At 35.2% G+C, this 18,958-nt stretch overlaps 1 protein-coding gene across 1 annotated transcript in view; it reads right to left on the bottom strand.

The window, feature by feature from the left end:
• The window catches only part of LOC141338189 (NLR family CARD domain-containing protein 3-like), a 38,254-nt gene extending 22,138 nt beyond the window's left edge, over positions 1–16,116 (bottom strand). Inside the window, exons 1-7 of the mRNA XM_073843742.1 lie at positions 16,059–16,116; positions 15,293–15,535; positions 15,085–15,238; positions 10,487–10,594; positions 10,317–10,377; positions 9,726–9,918; positions 7,781–9,560 (exon numbers count right to left, since the gene is read on the bottom strand). Of these exons, the coding sequence (XP_073699843.1) occupies positions 7,781–9,560; positions 9,726–9,918; positions 10,317–10,377; positions 10,487–10,594; positions 15,085–15,238; positions 15,293–15,535; positions 16,059–16,116 (2,597 nt within the window). The remainder of the gene's footprint in view (positions 1–7,780; positions 9,561–9,725; positions 9,919–10,316; positions 10,378–10,486; positions 10,595–15,084; positions 15,239–15,292; positions 15,536–16,058) is intronic.
• Positions 16,117–18,958: the final 2,842 nt, after the last annotated feature.

Below are 18,958 nucleotides of genomic sequence, written 5' to 3' on the forward strand. Positions count from 1 at the left end.
TGAACTATATTTTAATTTGTATTCAGCCCGTTTATTGTGCAGCAGTACATTTACATTTAGTCATTTAGCAGACGTTTTCATCCAAAGCGACTTACAAATGAGGAAAATGAAAGCAATCAGAATCAACAAAAGAGCAATGATATGCAAGTAATATTACAAATCTCACTAATTCCAAAACGTCAGTTTAGAACTAGTAACGAAGGAAAGTTGAGTTGCTTCATTAAAAGCCTATGATTACTGTATTAAAACCTCACTGTATCATGTTTGAGTATTATGAGAGAGAGAGATGGACTGAGCAAGTGATTAACGGACCTGCATCTGATTCATTATTCATATTCACGATCATATGACATTAGTTTAAAAGTTTACTGAAGAAAATATTAACATCCATTCTTCTGTTGAAGGTGATTTTGCTGCTCAGTCCATTTATTCGCTGTGGCAAACTGTTGTTGAAGCTAAACATAACTTCCGCTTAAATTTTCAGTTTAAAAGTCCCAAAGTCACTTTTAACTGTTCACTCATAAAACAGTCTCTTGTCGCCATCTAAAGGCGGAACAATGTAAAGTTAACTAAAATCACCATCACGAACACAGGCACGCTTCTTAATACTAAACAATTATCATTAAATACATTATTTAAAATATAGTTTACATTTTTATTTATTGAGTAATAATAGTTAATAAACAACAACAACAAAAACAGCTATCAAAAAGTTGCTAGAAAAGAGTAAAGGCAGCTTTCTGATATACAGCATTGAATTGACATAAACATGCTACATAAACTATCTTCTTCTCTGGAACAAATAATAGATAAATGAGACCAAAGACTGCCCCTTAGATTTACTTACAACGAATTACATGTCATGTGTAACCCAGGGCTGCCAACTTTTGAGTTCAGCTTGGAGTGAGTATTCCCACAGTGTCTTTAGGGGGGTCCGGGAGCATGCTCCCCCGTAAGAAAATGTTGTACATTTTACAGTTAAATTCATCTATCTGGTGCACTTTGAGAGTTCACAATTCAGAGCTCCAATACTTTTGTTGTAATTTCTACACTTACAAGCAGGGCCTAAAACTTTTTGCCATATCTGCCATTTTATTCATGATACAAACAACATTTTTTGGTGATTTGAGAGAATTTACCAGCCATAAATATATATTTTTTTCTGGCAATGAAACTGTTTTTGCAATTAAAAAATAATAATAAATTGAAAATTAGAACTAAACACTGCATTTTAAATCATGATACAAAAAAGGTGCTACACACATGTTCGCATGAGCAGTTTTTTTTTTATTAAAATTTGATCTGACTTCAGCATTGTGAAATTATTTGTTATTTTTTTTTTATATATTTATAAAAATGTCATACTGTGTTTTTATCATAAAATAATGTAAAATAACTGCTGCAGTGCTGCAAAACTATTTACTTTTCTTGTTGTGGTAAAAAGTTATGTGCAGTAAAAGAATTCCTAGATTTAGTCATTATAAATAATTGCAACTGCATTTAAAACAATATATATTTTGACACGAAAATTCAAATATTTTTCTGTAGTCTGCTGTTCTGAGGAATTATATTTTTCTCATATTCGAAAATTAATCCTTCATTCATGAGGGATTTATCACTCCCGAAATTCTGCTTCTTGTACCAGATATACAGCTGTTAGCAGAACGAAAAACAAAACTTTTATTCAAATTCTAAACGGATTATACGTAGCCTTGGTGTGCGCTATAGCCCTTCCTTGATAATCACTAAAACGTGTCGCTGCAGTTAATCGCAAAAGTCCTTTTATTATCAATGAACCGCTTATTTACAGTGAGAGTCCACAAGTGCAATCTGGCGTTTAGAGGTGAGCGAATTCAGAACACAATGGCCAATCACAGGCGTTCTAGATCAACATATATGTCTGTGATTGGCTACATTGCTCAGCGCTACGAAAACACTGTCTTTTGGCGATTTCAAGAGCACAAACACAAATACGCCCTGGAGCGAAAAGTGAAAAGTGTCAATTGCGTGAGTCTCACACTGAATACGTGAGAGGTGGCAACCCTGTGTAACCACTACAGAGACATCGGTAAATTCCAGAAAATCTGGCCATGGTGAGAGCGCTCTCGAGCGGATTGATGAGTGCAGAACGCCCCCTGACGATATGGCTCTCACACGTCCGAAAACGATAAAGCACATTTTCAAATAGACGTTATCTTTATTAACAAACTGCATACCAAACAGTAACCATATTTTTCTGGAGAAAAAAAAAAGTAAAATGTCACATGACTACATGCTTGCATCTATTGTCCCTTGAGTGGCATTGACTAAAAATCTTTCACTGTTCTTCCCCAGTTTCACCAAAAAACATTTTGTCTAGTAACCAGAAGTGTAGAAGAGAAAAACACTCTGAAAAACTAGACAAAGTCTTTAACAAACAGAATTAATGATTTTAATAGAGCAAGAGCAGACGTTTCAGCCATCCAGCTATTCTCAATGCTCATTAACCAGAAGTGGAAAGTAACGAATTACATTTACTCGAGTTACTGTAATTGAGCAGGTTTTTTGTGTACTTCTACTTTTTAAAGTAACTTTTAAATATTGTAATTTTACTTCACATCGATGCGTTTCAACAGATTTAGAATGTATTTGCTGTAGTTTGAGTTCGTGTGTTAATTTTTTAATGGAAACAGTAGATATTCAGTCAGTCAAGTTCAAAGGGATAGGTTTAGTGGTCTTTTGGCATCTCCCTGTCCTGTTTGGTAAGGCAGGTTCACTTATTTAAGAAAAAGTTCTCTGAAGTTGTAAAGAATGTCTTCAGTAAGGAATTCAGGTGCTTTAAATCTGTATATATAATTTTAAAAAGTTAGAATTTAGCAGAGGTTTTCTTTAAAGGTTATAAGGTATATTTAAAGTTTTAATTTAAAGTTTGTTTGAATTTTTTTTTTTTTTTTATATATAACATGCAGTAGAAGAATAGTAAGGCAAAACAAATGTTTTGGTTAATAAAAAAGACTTAAAAATAACTACTTTTCTCTTTACTGCAGAAGTAAATAAATAAATAAGATAATAATAAATAAGAGGACATGTCTGGCATAGGGGGGCCTTGCAAAATTGAACGGAGAAGGAGGGGGAGGAGCCCCAGCCCCTGCTCTACTGAATTCACAGTTTATGCAACATTCAGTGGTTGTGATGTTTTAAGTTTTTATGGGATTATTTGCCTAAAGATTTCCCTAAATGTTTTATATGGTTATTTTTTTGTTGTATCTTTTTTTTTTATTTTTTATTGCACTTTAATTTGTAAAGTTGTTTCCTCAAATAAAAACAATTAGGTTGAGAATTATATCCCCTTGTTTTTTGTTTGTTTGTATGTTTGTTTTAATAACACTAGAACTGCTGTTCAAAAAAAAAACAAATTACTCACTAAATTTTACTTTTACTTTTACTTGAGTAGATTTTTTGACCCGTACTTTTACTTGTACTTAAGTAAAATTTAATTGAAGTAACAGTACTTTTACTTGAGTAGCATACTTTATTACTCTTTCCACCTCTGCTAATAATTTATGAATTATTAGATTGAATTTAAGTTAATCTGAATGTAACTTTTAAGTGATTGGTAATGATCCCAATTCCAATATTTATAATATCAGAGAGTCACAACCCTGTTCCTAAAGGCATATTGACTTTGCACAGATTAGACAAATCTCTCTAATCAAACACTTGATTCAACTCATCAGGTCATTAGTAGAGCGCTTTATGATGATAGCTGAGTGTCAAATAAGAAAGACCTTCAAATATACAGTAACACAGAGAAACCAGCTACATTACATTTGTTTCTCATCACTTTATTGTGCACTTTTTGCACATAAATTAGCATATTTTTACCGTGGACATTGAAAATGATGCATGTGTTTTTCCAAGGGTTAAAGTTGTTGGTTAATTTCCACTTTGTGGACATTTTAAGCATATTTTCGGACTGTTTTGATCCATATTCCTGTGAAATTGATTTATCTTTATTTTATTTTGTAATTTTTCTTTTTTTAAAGATATAAAAATGGTCCTTATCAACCTTGACATGGCAATACAATTCTATCACATTATTTTGGTGAGCTTTTGGGCTGGAAATCGTCAACCCGATCTGTCAACATTAGGGCTGGGTATCGAGTTCGATACTTTTTAAGCACCGACCGAATTGTCTCGATACTATCGAGTATCGAAAAAATCATTTTCGTTCGGTACCAAATTTCTATACCCAACGATATAATCTTGTCAACGTCAGTGAGCTAGAAAACGTGCGGTATCTTTAACGTGCCCGGATCAAATGCTGGTGATTAGCTGCGGCGAGGCTGCCTTGAAAATCAATAGTTTACGGCGGTTACGCCCACTCGCCCAGAGCTTGTCAAATGTGAGGCTGTAATGTACACTTTACTTTAAAGCATAGCATAAATTTAACGCAAACGATGTATAAGCGATCAAAAGTATTGCTACATTATGCCAATATTGACGGCAACAGCGTGCGATGCAATATTTGTAAAAAGGTTATCGCGTCCAAGACTGGCAACACGTCAAATATGAGAAAACACCAGACACATTCTGGCGCCTCAGTCTCAATATAATCTCAGTATAGGTACAACGCGACATACATTCACATCAAACGATGACTCAGCGGCAGAGCTGCACTCACACAGGGGCGTAATTTTCACTGGGGACACGCTTTTCAAAATCCCGTGTGTGTCCTCCCACTTTCAAAAGGTTTTGTTAAAGTAATCTCTTGTGTTGCAGAATGCACGCTTATCACCGCCGAGTTTCGCGGGATCCTTGAAACGAAACCAAAAGTAACACGCGCACACGCATTTAAAGCAATTTTAATACCCCGCGTTTAGAGAACGACTCCCCAATGCGCGCAAATTAGGCTACATAAAATATTGAAGCTGTGATTAGTATGTAGGCTAATACATTGTATAGTTGTCTATTAATAGCTCTGTATCATGCTTGAAGATTCGGTCTCTATTTGCACTTTTGAATTTTGAATTTTGATTATAGCTGTATTTATTGTCTACACGACTAAGAAAGATCTGTGTCATTTATTTTTTGTTATTTATAATATATTTTGTCATTTATTTAGATGTTAATCTAAATGCAGTGGTTTTGCCTCTAATTTAAATGGCTGTACCTATAATAGAGAAAATAAACATATTGTTCTTGTACTCATATTATCATTCATTCTTGTCCCTTGCTTAAGGTGTAAACTAAATATATTAAAAAGGCTTTCAGAATCAGCCCATTTGCTTGTAAAACTTCGGCAATCAAAATCGACCATGAAGAATCAATATCGGTGCTACATGCTAATTTTTCTGAAGAAGAACTGTTGAGTGATTTCAGGTGATCTTAAAAGGTTAGTTCACCAAAAAAATGAAAATTCTGTCATTAATAACTCACCCTAATGTTGTTCAAAACCCATAAGACCTTTGTTTATCTTCAAAACACAAATGAAGATCATTTGGATTTAATCAAAGAGCTTTCTGATCCTCCTATATTTACTGGATATGCATTTTCAATGCCCAGAAAGGAACCAAAAACATGGTCAAAATAAGTCAATGTGATAAAAGTGGTTCAATCATAATTATATGAAGCTGCGAGAATACTTCTGTGTGCAAAGTAAACAAAAATAACTTTATTCAAAGATTTATCTATGGAAGGATCAGAAAGCTCTTGGATTAAATCCAAGATATCTTCATTTGTAGATAATTAATGACAGAATTTAAATTTTGGGGTGAACTAAACCTTTAAGCAGCAATGAGCCTCACAAATACTTAAATCTGATTGAGTTAAAATTTGAACTTTATAAAAAAAAAAACTTTCACTGTTATATTGTCTTAACTACACTTTGTTCATTTAGTGCTTTTGTTCCTTTGTTTATTGGTCTAACGGTGCGTTCACACTGGCACGTAGCGAGCGGGGCGAAGCGAGCGTTTTCAATTCATTCATGTGGAAGTTGAGCGTAAACGGTCGCGTGGTGCATTTTGGGATTGGAAGCGTCGCGAAGAAGGCGTTGAGAGCAGCTGAGAGCGTCAAAAGGTTGGGCATTCCTCAACTTTATGCAAATCTCGAGCGCAAAACGCCGGGCGACAACCAATCGCTGCAAAGTAGGCAAGGGAAGATTATGACGCGTGTTTTCGAAACTGATGGATTACTGAGCTGAAATCACATATTATTGACAAAGTCACGCAAAAGTAAATGTACTTTGCATGTTGTTAGTATACGCTACAGTTTATTTTGCAAACCGCCCTTAAAATAAGACAATGGAATGTAAATTGGGTGTGAACATTGGTTTTCAGAGGCGTGCTCTGCCCTAAATTTGACACACCCCAAAGCAGTGGCGTTGTAGCGTTGCCAGCGGCACTGAGCGCAAATTTGACGCTGTAGTGTGAACGCACCGTTTAGAGATAAGCCTGATGTGAAAGTGTCACAAACATCCTGAAAAAGTAATCTTGTTAAAATACATTTCTTAAAATAAAAGTATCGAAAAAAGTATCGTTCGGAACCGGTATCGAATTCAGGGTATCGGTATCGGTATCAAACATTTTGGAACGATACCCAGCCTTAGTCAACACTGCTTGAAGATTAAGGCGGGGCTTAGCAAAGGGGTGGTTTGAGTACACAATTAAGATATCTATAAAATTATTTTGACTAGTCAGAATGTTAATTCTAGATATCTACATTCAAATTCTTCCTAGTCACAAAGCTGAATGCGGATATTTCCAAAGAAAGATCATCCTAGTCGAAAATCTGATTGAGATATCCAGAATTAAATTGCAGATATCTCTAATCAATTCAAGATATCTGCAACTGTAATTCGAACTAGAAGAATTTTTTTTACAGATAAATACAGATTAAAAATGACGAATTAAAGATATCTCCAATTGGATTATGACTAGTAAAAACCCAGTTAGAGATATCTTGAATTATAATTTGCACCAGTGGCAACTCAATTAGAGAGATCTCTAATTACAGTTCTGTCAAGTCAAAATTCATTTATAGATATCTTTAATAACAATTTCTACTAGTCAAAACTCATTTGTAGACATCTGAAAATATTTTCCAATGGAAGAATATGACTAGTCATAAAAGCATTATAGATATCTCTCATGTATATTACGACTAGTCAAATTAACATTGTAGATATCTTGATTGGAATTATGACGAGTCAAAACAGAATTATGACTAGTGTGGCAAAGAGTATTTAATGCTAAAACGGCTTGCCATAGAAATGCTCAGAAGTGACGAGAGGAGTTGAGAAAAGCAATGTTCCTTTCCAGCGAATTTGATGATCAGTGTTTGTGTACATTTCTAAGCCTTATATAACAAAGATAGTGACGTTTCATTGTCGGATCATTGTCAGATTGGGTCACATTGATCTTCAAATGTAGATAAGAAACACACTTAAACATGGTTGTAGTTATTGAATATATCTTTACATGTATATCTGATGTACAAACGAAGGGTCATGAAATTATACACTATATATATATATATATATATATATATATATATATAGAGAGAGAGAGAGAGAGAGAGAGAGAGAGAGAGAGAGAGAGAGAGAGAGTCCAATAATTTAATCTAATGAAATTAAACTATTATACTTGATTATACTATTATACTTTAATTTTAATTATTTTTTTTTATTTCAACAAACTCTATTGCATTGCTGAGTGTGCCAAATAAGAAAGAATGTAGATAAACACAGGCCTATACCGTATAAAATAAAGTCAATAAAACAAAGACACTGTAAAATACTCACTCAGCCTTTCTAGATGCTTTGATCACTGGCAGCAGCCTCAGGAGACATTCTTCTGATGGATCAAAATTACTCAGTTTAAACTCATCCAGCTCTTCTTCTGAGTTCAACAACACAAACACCAGAGCCGACCACTGAGCAGCAGACAGAGACACTCCAGAGAGACATTTGGCTCCAAATAAATCAAGTCTATCTCCTCTGTTTAGGTATGTCTGGACTTCCTGCTCTAGTGAGCGATCATTCAGTTCATTCAGACAGTGGAACAGATTGATGGATTTCTCTGGAGAGGGATTCTCTCTGATCTTCTGTTTAATGTATTCAGCTGTTTCCTGATTGATATCAGAGCTGCTTACTGTCTTTCTCAGGAGGCCTTGTAAGAGAGTCTGATTAGACTCTAGTGAGAGACCTAGAAGGAACCGGAGGAAAAGGTCCCAGTGTCCGTTCTCACTCTGTAAGGCCTTGTCCACTTCTCTCTTCAGTAAACTGGTCATTGGTGACCTGAACTCATTCCTCAGTCCTGTGTTTTGTTCAGAAAAGGACAGCAGCTTGAATAAAGCAGCAAGAAACTCCTGAATACTCAGATGAACAAAGCTGTACACCTTCCCCAGCTGCAGTCCAAACTCCTCTCTGAAGATCTGGGTACAAACTCCTGAGTACACTGACACTTCTCTGACATCAATGCCGCTCTCTTTCAGGTCCTTTTCATAGAAGATCAGGTTCCCTTTTTCCAGCTGTTCAAAAGCCAGTTTTCCTAGAGACAGAATAGTCTTTCTAGCCTGATCAGGATTGATTTCATATTTCCCATCATACTTCTGTGTCTTCAGTTTGGTCTGAAAGATCAGGAAGTGTGTGAACATTTGTGTGAGAGTCTTGGGAATCTCTGCACTCTCTGCTTTACCCATCATCCTCTCTAGAACAGCGGCTGAAATCCAGCAGAAGACTGGTATGTGACACATGATGAACAGACTTCTTGATGATCGGATGTGTGTGACGACTCTATCAGCCAGACTCTGATCATTTATTCTCTTCCTGAAATATTCCTCCTTCTGAGGGTCGTTGAATCCTCGTACCTCTGTGACCTGGTGGACACACTCAGGAGGGATCTGATTGGCTGCTGCTGGTCGAGAGGTGATCCAGAGGAGAGCAGAAGGAAGTAGATTCCCCTTGATGAGGTTGGTCAGCAGCACATCCACTGAGGCTGATTCTGTTACATCAGACAAGCTCAGATTGTTTTGGAAATCTAGACGTAGTCGACACTCATCCAGACCATCAAATATGAACATGACTTTGTAGTCTTCATAATCTGACGACTTAAATTCTTTGGTTTCTGTGTGAAGGTGGTTTAGAAGATCCACAAGACTGAGATTTTTCTGTATCAAGTTCAGCTCCCTGAAAGGAAGTGGAAATATGAAATGAACATCCTGATTGTCTTTTCCTTCAGCCCAGTCCAGAATGAACTTCTGCACAGAGACTGTTTTTCCAATTCCAGCGACTCCTTTAGTCAGCACAGTCCTGATGGGTTTGTCTTGTCCAGGTGAGGGTTTAAAGATGTCATTGCAGTTGATTGGTGTTTCCTGTGTCTCTGGTCTCCTGGACACTGTCTCAATCTGTCTCACCTCATGTTCATTATTGACCTCTCCACTGCCTCCCTCTGTGATGTAGAGCTCTGTGTAGATCTCATTCAGACGTGTTGAGTCTCCATGATTGGACATTCCTTCACTGATTCTCTGATATTTGTCCTGGAGTCTGGATTTGAGTTTTTGTTGATACACAGGCATCAGTTCTGAGCAAAGGAAAATACTGTTGTTATCGGCAGAGCAATATTTTAGAAATGTATTTTTAGGTTTGATATGTTAGATGTGTCGTGACATTCAGGAACATTAGCGACTGAAGACAGAAGGTTGATCATAAAAATACAGGCTATAATCTGCTGATCCAGAGCTCTTACTGGTCTGTAGTGTGTTAGCGAGGTCTGTCTGGTTCATCTTCCTCAGGATGAGCAGTGTGATCTTCAGAAGCACCTCTCTGACTCTGTTATGACCCTCATCATCATAATGGTCTCTTTCAGAGCATTCTGGGTAATCTGGACTCAGTAGTCTCTTAAAACTCTTTAACTCAGAGACGATTCTGTGCTCAATCTCCTGAAATCATAGTAAATATTCAAACAATAAACATCCATTCAGTCTCAGAGAAGGTGAACCAAAGGATCAATACACAAGAGTTAGAGCATGAATACTTATAAACATCACTGAATTATTCACATCTGATAATAACTTCCACTGTATGCTCAAACATCAGCGTCTACAGATACTGAGGTTAAAAGAGGGAGTTTGACTGGATTGTCTGTTTGCTAGATTGATGTTCATCTTTGTGCAGCAGTCAGGTTACATATGGATTCATCTTCTCTACTTTAGTAACCTAATATCTTACGTGTGTTAGAAAGTAAATGTGACTATTCCAGAGACGATTTTACAGATAATTTTTTAAATAATTTTACCCAGAGGATTATTGTATTGGGATGGACACACACAAAACCAACCTTGAAAATGGAGTCTAAGTTCTTCTTTGCTGTTTGTGATTCTGGTCCTTTATGTTTTTGTCTGTAGTTAGACAAATATTGAACATTTTTGTAAAGATACTAATGTATTTAATGCACATCAGTAAATGAATGAATATCATATATTTCTTATACTGTAAACTAAACAACACCTCAGATCAGCAGATGATTCTCCCAAACTGAATTCAATTGGCTCATGCATTGACTGGTCACTCTTCATGGACACAGAGCTGGGTTCAGGAGATTGATTCTGCCACAGACTGAAATATAACAGCAATACAAACTGTTTCTGAAAATCTCACACTGCTCTGACAGAAACACATTTACTGTTTCAAACTCCCATTAATGTTGATATTTCACTTGAGTAGTCTGTTGTGACGTGAGAGTTAAAAGATTAAAGTATTATTTTCATATAAATAAAATGAATCTGCCCCATGTGCTTTTTTTCATTCATGCATTATAGACATTTTTGAAAGATCCATCAGTTGTTTTTTCCTCACAGACACATCGATGTGTTCAAGTAAATCTGACTCACCTCCTGAATCTGACTGAACATGAAAATGCTATTGTAGTATACATTTATTGTTTCTGAACATAAAAAATGCGGAACATTTTAAGTTCTCTCACCTCTTGACTGTCTTTATCTTTGTTTCATGTTCATCAGAGAGATTCATTCTGGAGGCCATGGTTTCATCTAAAAGCAGATCCAGATGTTGATCCACAGAGTGAGTTATGAATCATCTCAGAAATTAATTTCCTCAAATCCAGCTCTGTCTCAACAGTCAGTTCACAGTAATGACCTGCACTCATGAAAACAATTCCATACTGACATTATCTACACAGAATCAAATTATTCATAAACAGCACAACAAATTCAGACAAGCACTGTGTTAAAATGAAAGTAAAGGTGCAATCTGACGATTTACAGAAGTTTTCTCTTCTAATGCTATTTAACTACTTTCAAAATATCTAAAACTGCTTAATGTTGTACTTTATGTTAATGTTTCACTTTAAACCAGTCTCAGGATTGATTTTGTCTATCAAAGATGATTGTGAAATTGTGATACTCACTGTGTTTTTCTCTCTTAACGTAGTTCACTTCCTCATATGACAAAACAGATCCTGCTGTAATAGTTTCACTTTCATGTGTCACCTGACAAGGAGGAGTTTGAGTCTCCTAATATTGAATCTTTATTCTTATTATTCCAAGTTAAAACACCTGAATATACTTTCCTCACAGCTGTACTTTGGGTGTTGTTAAACTGAACTGCAACACTGAAACCACTGTTAATTTTCAATAATAAGTTTTGTATTAAAGAAATAAAGTCAGACTGGTTTGTAACAAGTGAAGATGCTGAGATCTAGAGAGATCTGTTAGTGTTTAATGTTCTGTTGCTGATGTTTTATTCATTTATTTATACAGTAAATGTGTTTGATCATAATAATTCAGGAACACTTGTAAAATAACAGTGTTATAATAAGGAGAGTTTACGTAATTTATGTTTTTTGGAAGCTATTGTTGACAGTCATTTGACCATTTTATCATCTGACATTTTTATTAAATTACAGATATTTTTTTGTAATTTTACATACATTTGTGTCTTTTAGTAAAACAGAAAAATGCAGTAGGTTTTATGTATAAAAATGTGAATTACTGCAATTTGTCATTAATGCCAATCATTTTACAGACTTTTGAGTACAATTTAATTATTAGAGGCATCAGCAATAATCAAAAGATGAACATTTATTCATAAGCACTTAGAAAAATGTTTATTATTTAATTATTATTTTTTTCAGCTTATGAATAAATGTTAATTTATTGAACTTATTAATAACAACAGCTTAAGTGGCGTAGAGCATGACGTGGTCTTTTTGACGTGATCAAGTTTGAATCCGACTTTTTCCAAACAATTTTTTCTCCCTTTTCAAATCCCATTACATCAGAAAAAAAAGCCTTTATTTTCAATAAAAATTAAGAGATAATTGAAAAATTGACAATAAATATTGGCTAGAGTTGGGGTAGGTGTAGGGAGGGTTTTATTATCCCAATAAGGTGGCATCCGTTTAATAATTTGAATTAAATTACAAAATACATTATTATTGCATACTGTTTTATAATGTACCACAATACTGAGGTGTTGATCATTTTCAGACTATTTTGGGTTCATTTTAAGCAAGAAATATAGTCATTTTTAAGCAATGTCTGAGTTAAATAAAAAAGGTTGGGTTGAACATTAAACCTAGTCACAGGGGTTTGTCCATATTTTATTCAACATAGGGTTACATTTTATTTGATTATTAAATGTATTAAGGTTTGTACATATTTTTCATGACAAGTTCCAGTTCAAGAGAAATCCTTTCATCTTAGCTGCCAGCTGCCACTTTCAAATGATTATTAAACAGCAAGCAGCACAAACTATGCAAAAACGCCAGTCCTTTCGGTGCACTCAGTGTCTGAATTCACTCACTTGCTTTCATTCTCTCCTTCAAGTGAACTGTATTAGTGGCCTAATGTAGGGAATAGTGAATGAGGGTATAGGGTTGATTTCAGATACAGTTTGATCAAGGTTGGAGCAAAACTCTGCAGGAATATGTAGGGGAGAGTGGGGACGGTTGCAACGAGGGGCATTTGCAACATGGTTAATCTCTTATGTGTTCAATCATTAAACAAAAAAAATATATGTGATTTATTTGTGATGAAGTAATAAAAAATGGGTTAACATCTTCAAAGTGTGGTGATTCCATTATTTGAAGTAAAGGGTTGTATACAGCTGATTGAAATGTTATCAAAGAACATAAAATAACGAGTAGACAGCAGCTTACAAGCAGATAATAAAATAACATCCTTTAAATCTATTCAATACATAAAAATATAGGCGATTTCATTGTAAATACTGGAAAAAGATGTCTTCAGAAAAGATTCGATGGCATTCTGTTTTCATTATCGCTCGATGTAATACCAATGAAGAAGTGTTCTTAATCACAATACTGCTTTTCCCAGGAATTTGACAGAAACAGCTTTAATTCAGCACATAGAGTGGATTTACAGAGACTTATGTTTACATTCAGCTTGTGTGCAGATTTTGTCAGGCCAAAAAACGGACCGAATTTGCATGGCCTGCTGTAAATTTTGACCAGTGATGAAAAACAAGCTTATGTGGATTCTAGACGTTTAAACAATTCAGATAAGTTAGTTATTTGAACATTTATATTAGATATTTGAACATGCTATTAGATAAACTGTTGCCCTTAATGTTGTTATTTAAAAAATTCACTGGTACTGTTATTGTTTTAGTGATTATGGAAACAAAAAATCATTTTATTTGCTGTCTGTTGATTTTAAATGTAAGTGATTTATGTGTCAGTACTTTTCCAACATTTCCAGCACATTCTAACAATAGCGTGATAATACTGATAACGTGATAAGAAATAGTGTTACATTCCCAAAACATAAACACATAAGACTTTTAATTAGTATCACTGTTGCATATATTTAGATAAATATTTGTTTTTCTTGTAATTCACTGTTCTTGCTATATTTTTTCAAACAAAGAAATTGTTGTTTTTTAAACACAACTAACACCACCCAACTGTTTTTTTCTCTCTATACAGCAGTCGAACAATATCTAACGCTAGTCATGTGTCCAGAGCCCAACTAAAGCAAACACTGACAACTGTAATGGTAAACTAAACAATGATTTTCTCCTTCAGTGATTCTGTTTGGTAACATCAGGTGTCTTCAACAACTCTGTTTTGGGGCCTGAAAACACAAGCTTTTGAACATGATGCCTGTATCATCTCCATGTAAACAAAAAAATTATGTTTTTGCAGGGAGTTTCTTGATCACCAACTATTGGTCTGGCATGCATAACAGTATTCATTAGCATAGTTGTTTTCTTTTTTTTAAACCAGTATTTTTGTTACTTATAATTTTTGTGCAATTTTACTCATTTTGAATGGCGAATTTGTAAGCATCTCATTTGATTAATCCTTATGTGTTGAATTTAAATAATAATATTGCTTGTAATTTGTTGACAATTTTATTGAGTAAATATAGTGTATCACTTTTTACATGATAGTAAAGCAGAACAAGAAATATGAAACAATATACGTAGACATAGACTTCCCTACATGTTTTCTCATTGAATATCCTGTTTCACTCACTTACTACAGTACATGAAGTCAAAAGGGTTGCGATGCTGTGAGATGCCAAAGGAGTCACTCTCAAAAAGTGACTTTTACAGGAAGTAATCACTTTCAGTCTGAACTTGTGACTGAGATACTGAGAGACTCCAGGATGAAGCTGAAGTTTTCTCATCATCACAACAAATTAAGATCAGATTGCAGTTTCTTGCTCATCAACAGATGCAACTGTTAAATACACACAGAACAATCAAACAATTACTTGAACAGGTTTGTGTTTTCTTTATCTCTGTTTATGGTTTTTATAATCTTCCTACCATCATCTTTTAACTATAAGTAATCAAATTTGACTAGAAAAGACAAAACAAAGACGTTACGTGTTTTGTCAGTGAGGAAAGTTATGTATGTAGAGTAAAAGATAAAACAGGAGGTGCGAGACGGATTCAATTTAACTTATTTGTTTTACAGCAATTTTCAAAATACATGCTTCAAAGCAGCTTTAGTAAGCACCTTACAAACCCAAAGGATGACAAACTACACAGTATTAACAATAATGCTGACCAATCTGGTGTTTAATTGAACATAATGTAATAAATCAGACAAATACCTCTCATCCTGCAGCATTTGAAAATCAGCACGACTGTCACTAACAAATATGGAGAAAGTGCCAGAACTGAACTGAGTATGTGGAGAACTGAGATCTGAGACTCTGAATGAGACACTGAAGAAGAGACACACAATCACTTTATCAAGCACCATATCTGAACAAGAACATAAGAAGAAATAAATCAGCTCACAGTTTCATTGACTCTCACCTCTGACTGAGATCCAGCTCTTGGGTGACTCTCCTCTCTCTGTGTGTTTGCAGTAGTAGAAACCCTCATGTGACTTTGAGACAGTAGAGATGATCATCTCTGTAGTTTGACTCTGGATGAGTGATTCATCTTTATAGAAATCAGCTCTGAGGTTTGGTGGGGTTGTAAATTGATATAAACAGCGTAGAGTCAGAGTATCTCCTTCAGTCACAGGATGAACAGGACTCTCCAGAATCACACCAGCTACAGAAACAGAGCAAACATCAACTGACAAATAGTAGGAATACTGTAAGAATGTATCAACAAGAATAATAATACATATTCTCAGATTTGGATTTGTTGGATAGTCTTGTGGATTTGTTGTCATTTAGGAATAATATTGTGTGGGTGATTGAATTGAGATCACATTCTGCTTATATAAATCTGAAACACAAAATAAAGGCTTTGTGAAATGAATAAATACAGAAACTCACAGTGTACAGTCACATTCGCCTAAACGAGTCGTCAGCAATTCAAATCTTTTTCTGTAAGGGCCACACGTCACGAACTACACATTTGCGTAATGTCCGACTGATGACTGCTTTTCCAATCTTGGGGAGTAACGGGGATCCCGGGCAAGATGGCGGATCGGGTGCACTGCACGTTGTGAGATCTGAAGGACTGTCCCAGATTTTCACATGTTACGCTATCCAATCGATATAATATGTTCATTTTTTTTGAAGTAGCATATATCAAGAAAATAATAACTAAATGAAAGAAGGTGCACCATGACTAGGAAGAAGAATCTTGCGTTGTCCCGCAGTAATGAGCCAGTTGACGGCCATGAGTATGATAAGGATAGAGGTTTCCACCGAGAATACTAAAAGAAAAGATCCTTTCTCGCTGGCAAAGAACGCACCAACAGTTAAAAGGAAGGACACTGGGTCAGAGGGTAAAGAAGGAACGAATGCAGTCTTAGAAGCAATAAAGCAGCTAACGGATAAGGTGGATACACTAGGTACTCAGCTACAACAAAATTCCATCATGTTATCCAGCATAGCCAAGGCAGTCGAGTTTAACGCGGCCGAAATCAAGGACTGCAAAACTCAGTTACAGTCTACGGTCCAAGAAGTAGCGGCTTTAAAAAAAGATAACGCGGAATTGATGGAGCGTGTTTTGGAGATGGAGCGATACAAACGCCGGTGGAATCTGAGGATTCGTGGTCTAAAGGAAAAGGAAGGCGAAGACGTTCGTGAGGCAATTGTTCAGTTGCTTGTGAAAATCTCCCCATCATGGTCCTCGATCATTAACCACATCGTGGACTCGGTTCATCGAATTGGTAGACGTGAAGAAAACAAAACAAGGCATGTCATCATTCAGTTTACTCAGAGAATACACCGAGATGAACTGTGGAGAATGACCAAGGATCACGCGATCTGCAAAGAGCTCCGAATCAGCTTCATCGAAGACCTCTGCAAAGCCGATAGGGAGGCCCGAGCTCTACTGTGGCCCAGGATAAAAGAAGCTAGGGATGCGGGGAAGCGGGCATACTTCAGAGGAGGTGCTGGATATATAAACGGACAAAGAATCACTTAGGAGCACACAAGGTATATGAATAAAGGCAGTATTTAAAGACTGAAATGTCTTTTGACTTGTAGGTTTAGATTGGATGGTTTTGTTTGCATTGAATGCAGTCGGAAGGGACAGAGCCTGTTTTGGGCGTTATTTTCTCAATTTTTTTTCTTCAAAAGTATAACTTGTTGGACATAGTAATATTTTTGGCTGTTGCCAATTTTGTTTATGAATAATTTTGTTTTTTCCTGTATTTCACTTAATGCTAGGGGCTTAAGAGAGAACACTAAGAGAAAGAAAGTCATTATTTCTGTTTTGCAAGGGCGAAAAAGCACACTTTATTTTGTTGCAGGAAACTCACTCCAAACCAGAGGATGAAAAATTTTGGGTTAATCAGTGGGGAGACAAAATTCTTTTTGATCATGGGTCCACTAGATCAGCCGGTGTAGCTGTTTTGTTTTGTAACTCACCTGGTAAATTAGTGATTCAGTAATAATGGTCACTGGTTAATCTGTGTCTTGCATATGGATGACCAATATTTTATTATGGTCAATGTTTATGGTTTTAATAATGTAATTCAAAATAGACAGTTGATTTCAGATGTTTCCAATGTCATTGTAAATCTTAAACTCATTTATCCAACAGCTTGTATAATTATGGGTGGTGATTTTAACATGGTTAATGATGAGTGCCTTGATAGATATCCCTCCAGATGTAGCCAAAACTCTTCTTACAACCCTGTTTTAACAGATTTTTGTCGTACTCACAATTTATTGGATCCTTGGCGATTTAAATATCCGAACACAGAACAATATTCCTGTTTTAAACCAAATAGTGTAGTAAAGTCAAGAATAGATTTTTGGTTAATTTCAGTTTCTATTTTGAATCTTGTTAGTGACTGTGGTATGTCAGCAGCCCCTCTCACTGACCATTCTGTTATTAAATTGATTTTTAAACCTCCTGGTGTTAGCCGACAAAATAAAGGGTATTGGAAATTCAATTCATGTTTATTAAAATGCCAGTCCTTTAATGAGGGTATTAGGGCCATGGTCTCTAATGTGATGTCTGATAATTCAATAATATCATACATCTCCAAATGGGAATTCCTTAAATTTAAAATGAGGGAATATTCAATTTGTTTTGGAAAAACACTGAATAGAAGTAATAGATTATCTGAAATTAATATTATTAAAGAAATAAATGTCTATTATAACAAAAAAATCACCTACATATAATGAAAAACAGAAATTACAAGGTCTTTTAAACAAACTTGATGTAATTTATCTTAATAAGGCAGAAGGGGCTTTCATCAGGTCTAGGGCTAAATGGATTGAGGAGGGGGAAAGGAGTACATCATATTTCTGTCGGTTAGAAAAAAGAAGACAAGAGAGGCTTTCAGTTAAATCCTTATTAATTCAGGGTCAGGTAATTACTGATCAAGCTTCAATTACTAAGGAAGTTGTTTCTTTTTATAATAACCTATATTCATCATCCTTTTCTATGGATGATACAACGTTCTTTTTTGATCATATTAAAAACTTTATTCCCCTTATAAATAATGATTTTGTAGCACTATGTGATGCAGATATAACCTCTGATGAATTGGATAAAGCAGTAGGCAGTTTATCTTTAGACAAATCTCCAGGATGTGACGGCCTTACTGCAAATTTTTATAAACACTTTTGGAGCATACTAAAAGAACCTTTTATGCTTATGTTTGGAGAAGCAACAGAAAAGATGTCATTTCCATCCACCATGAAACAAGGAATAATAACTTTAATTCCTAAGCCTGATAAGGACCCCAAAATATTGGATAACTTTAGACCAATTACATTATTAAACACAGATTATAAAATTATAGCCCTTGTATATGCAAATAGATTGAAAGTCGTTTTACACAAAATTATAAGCGAATCTCAATCTGGCTTTATGAAGGGAAGGTCTATACACAATAATATTCGTTTAGTATTTGATCTTCTGGATTACAGACATCTAATAGAAGATGATGGTTTTATTCTCTTCATTGACTTTTATAAGGCATTTGATTCAATTGAACATCCCTTTATTTTTGATTGTTTAAGATTGTTTGGTTTTGGAGATAAGTTTCGAAACATC

Source organism: Garra rufa, chromosome 7, assembly GCF_049309525.1.
Source record: "Garra rufa chromosome 7, GarRuf1.0, whole genome shotgun sequence".
NCBI lineage: Eukaryota > Metazoa > Chordata > Actinopteri > Cypriniformes > Cyprinidae > Garra > Garra rufa.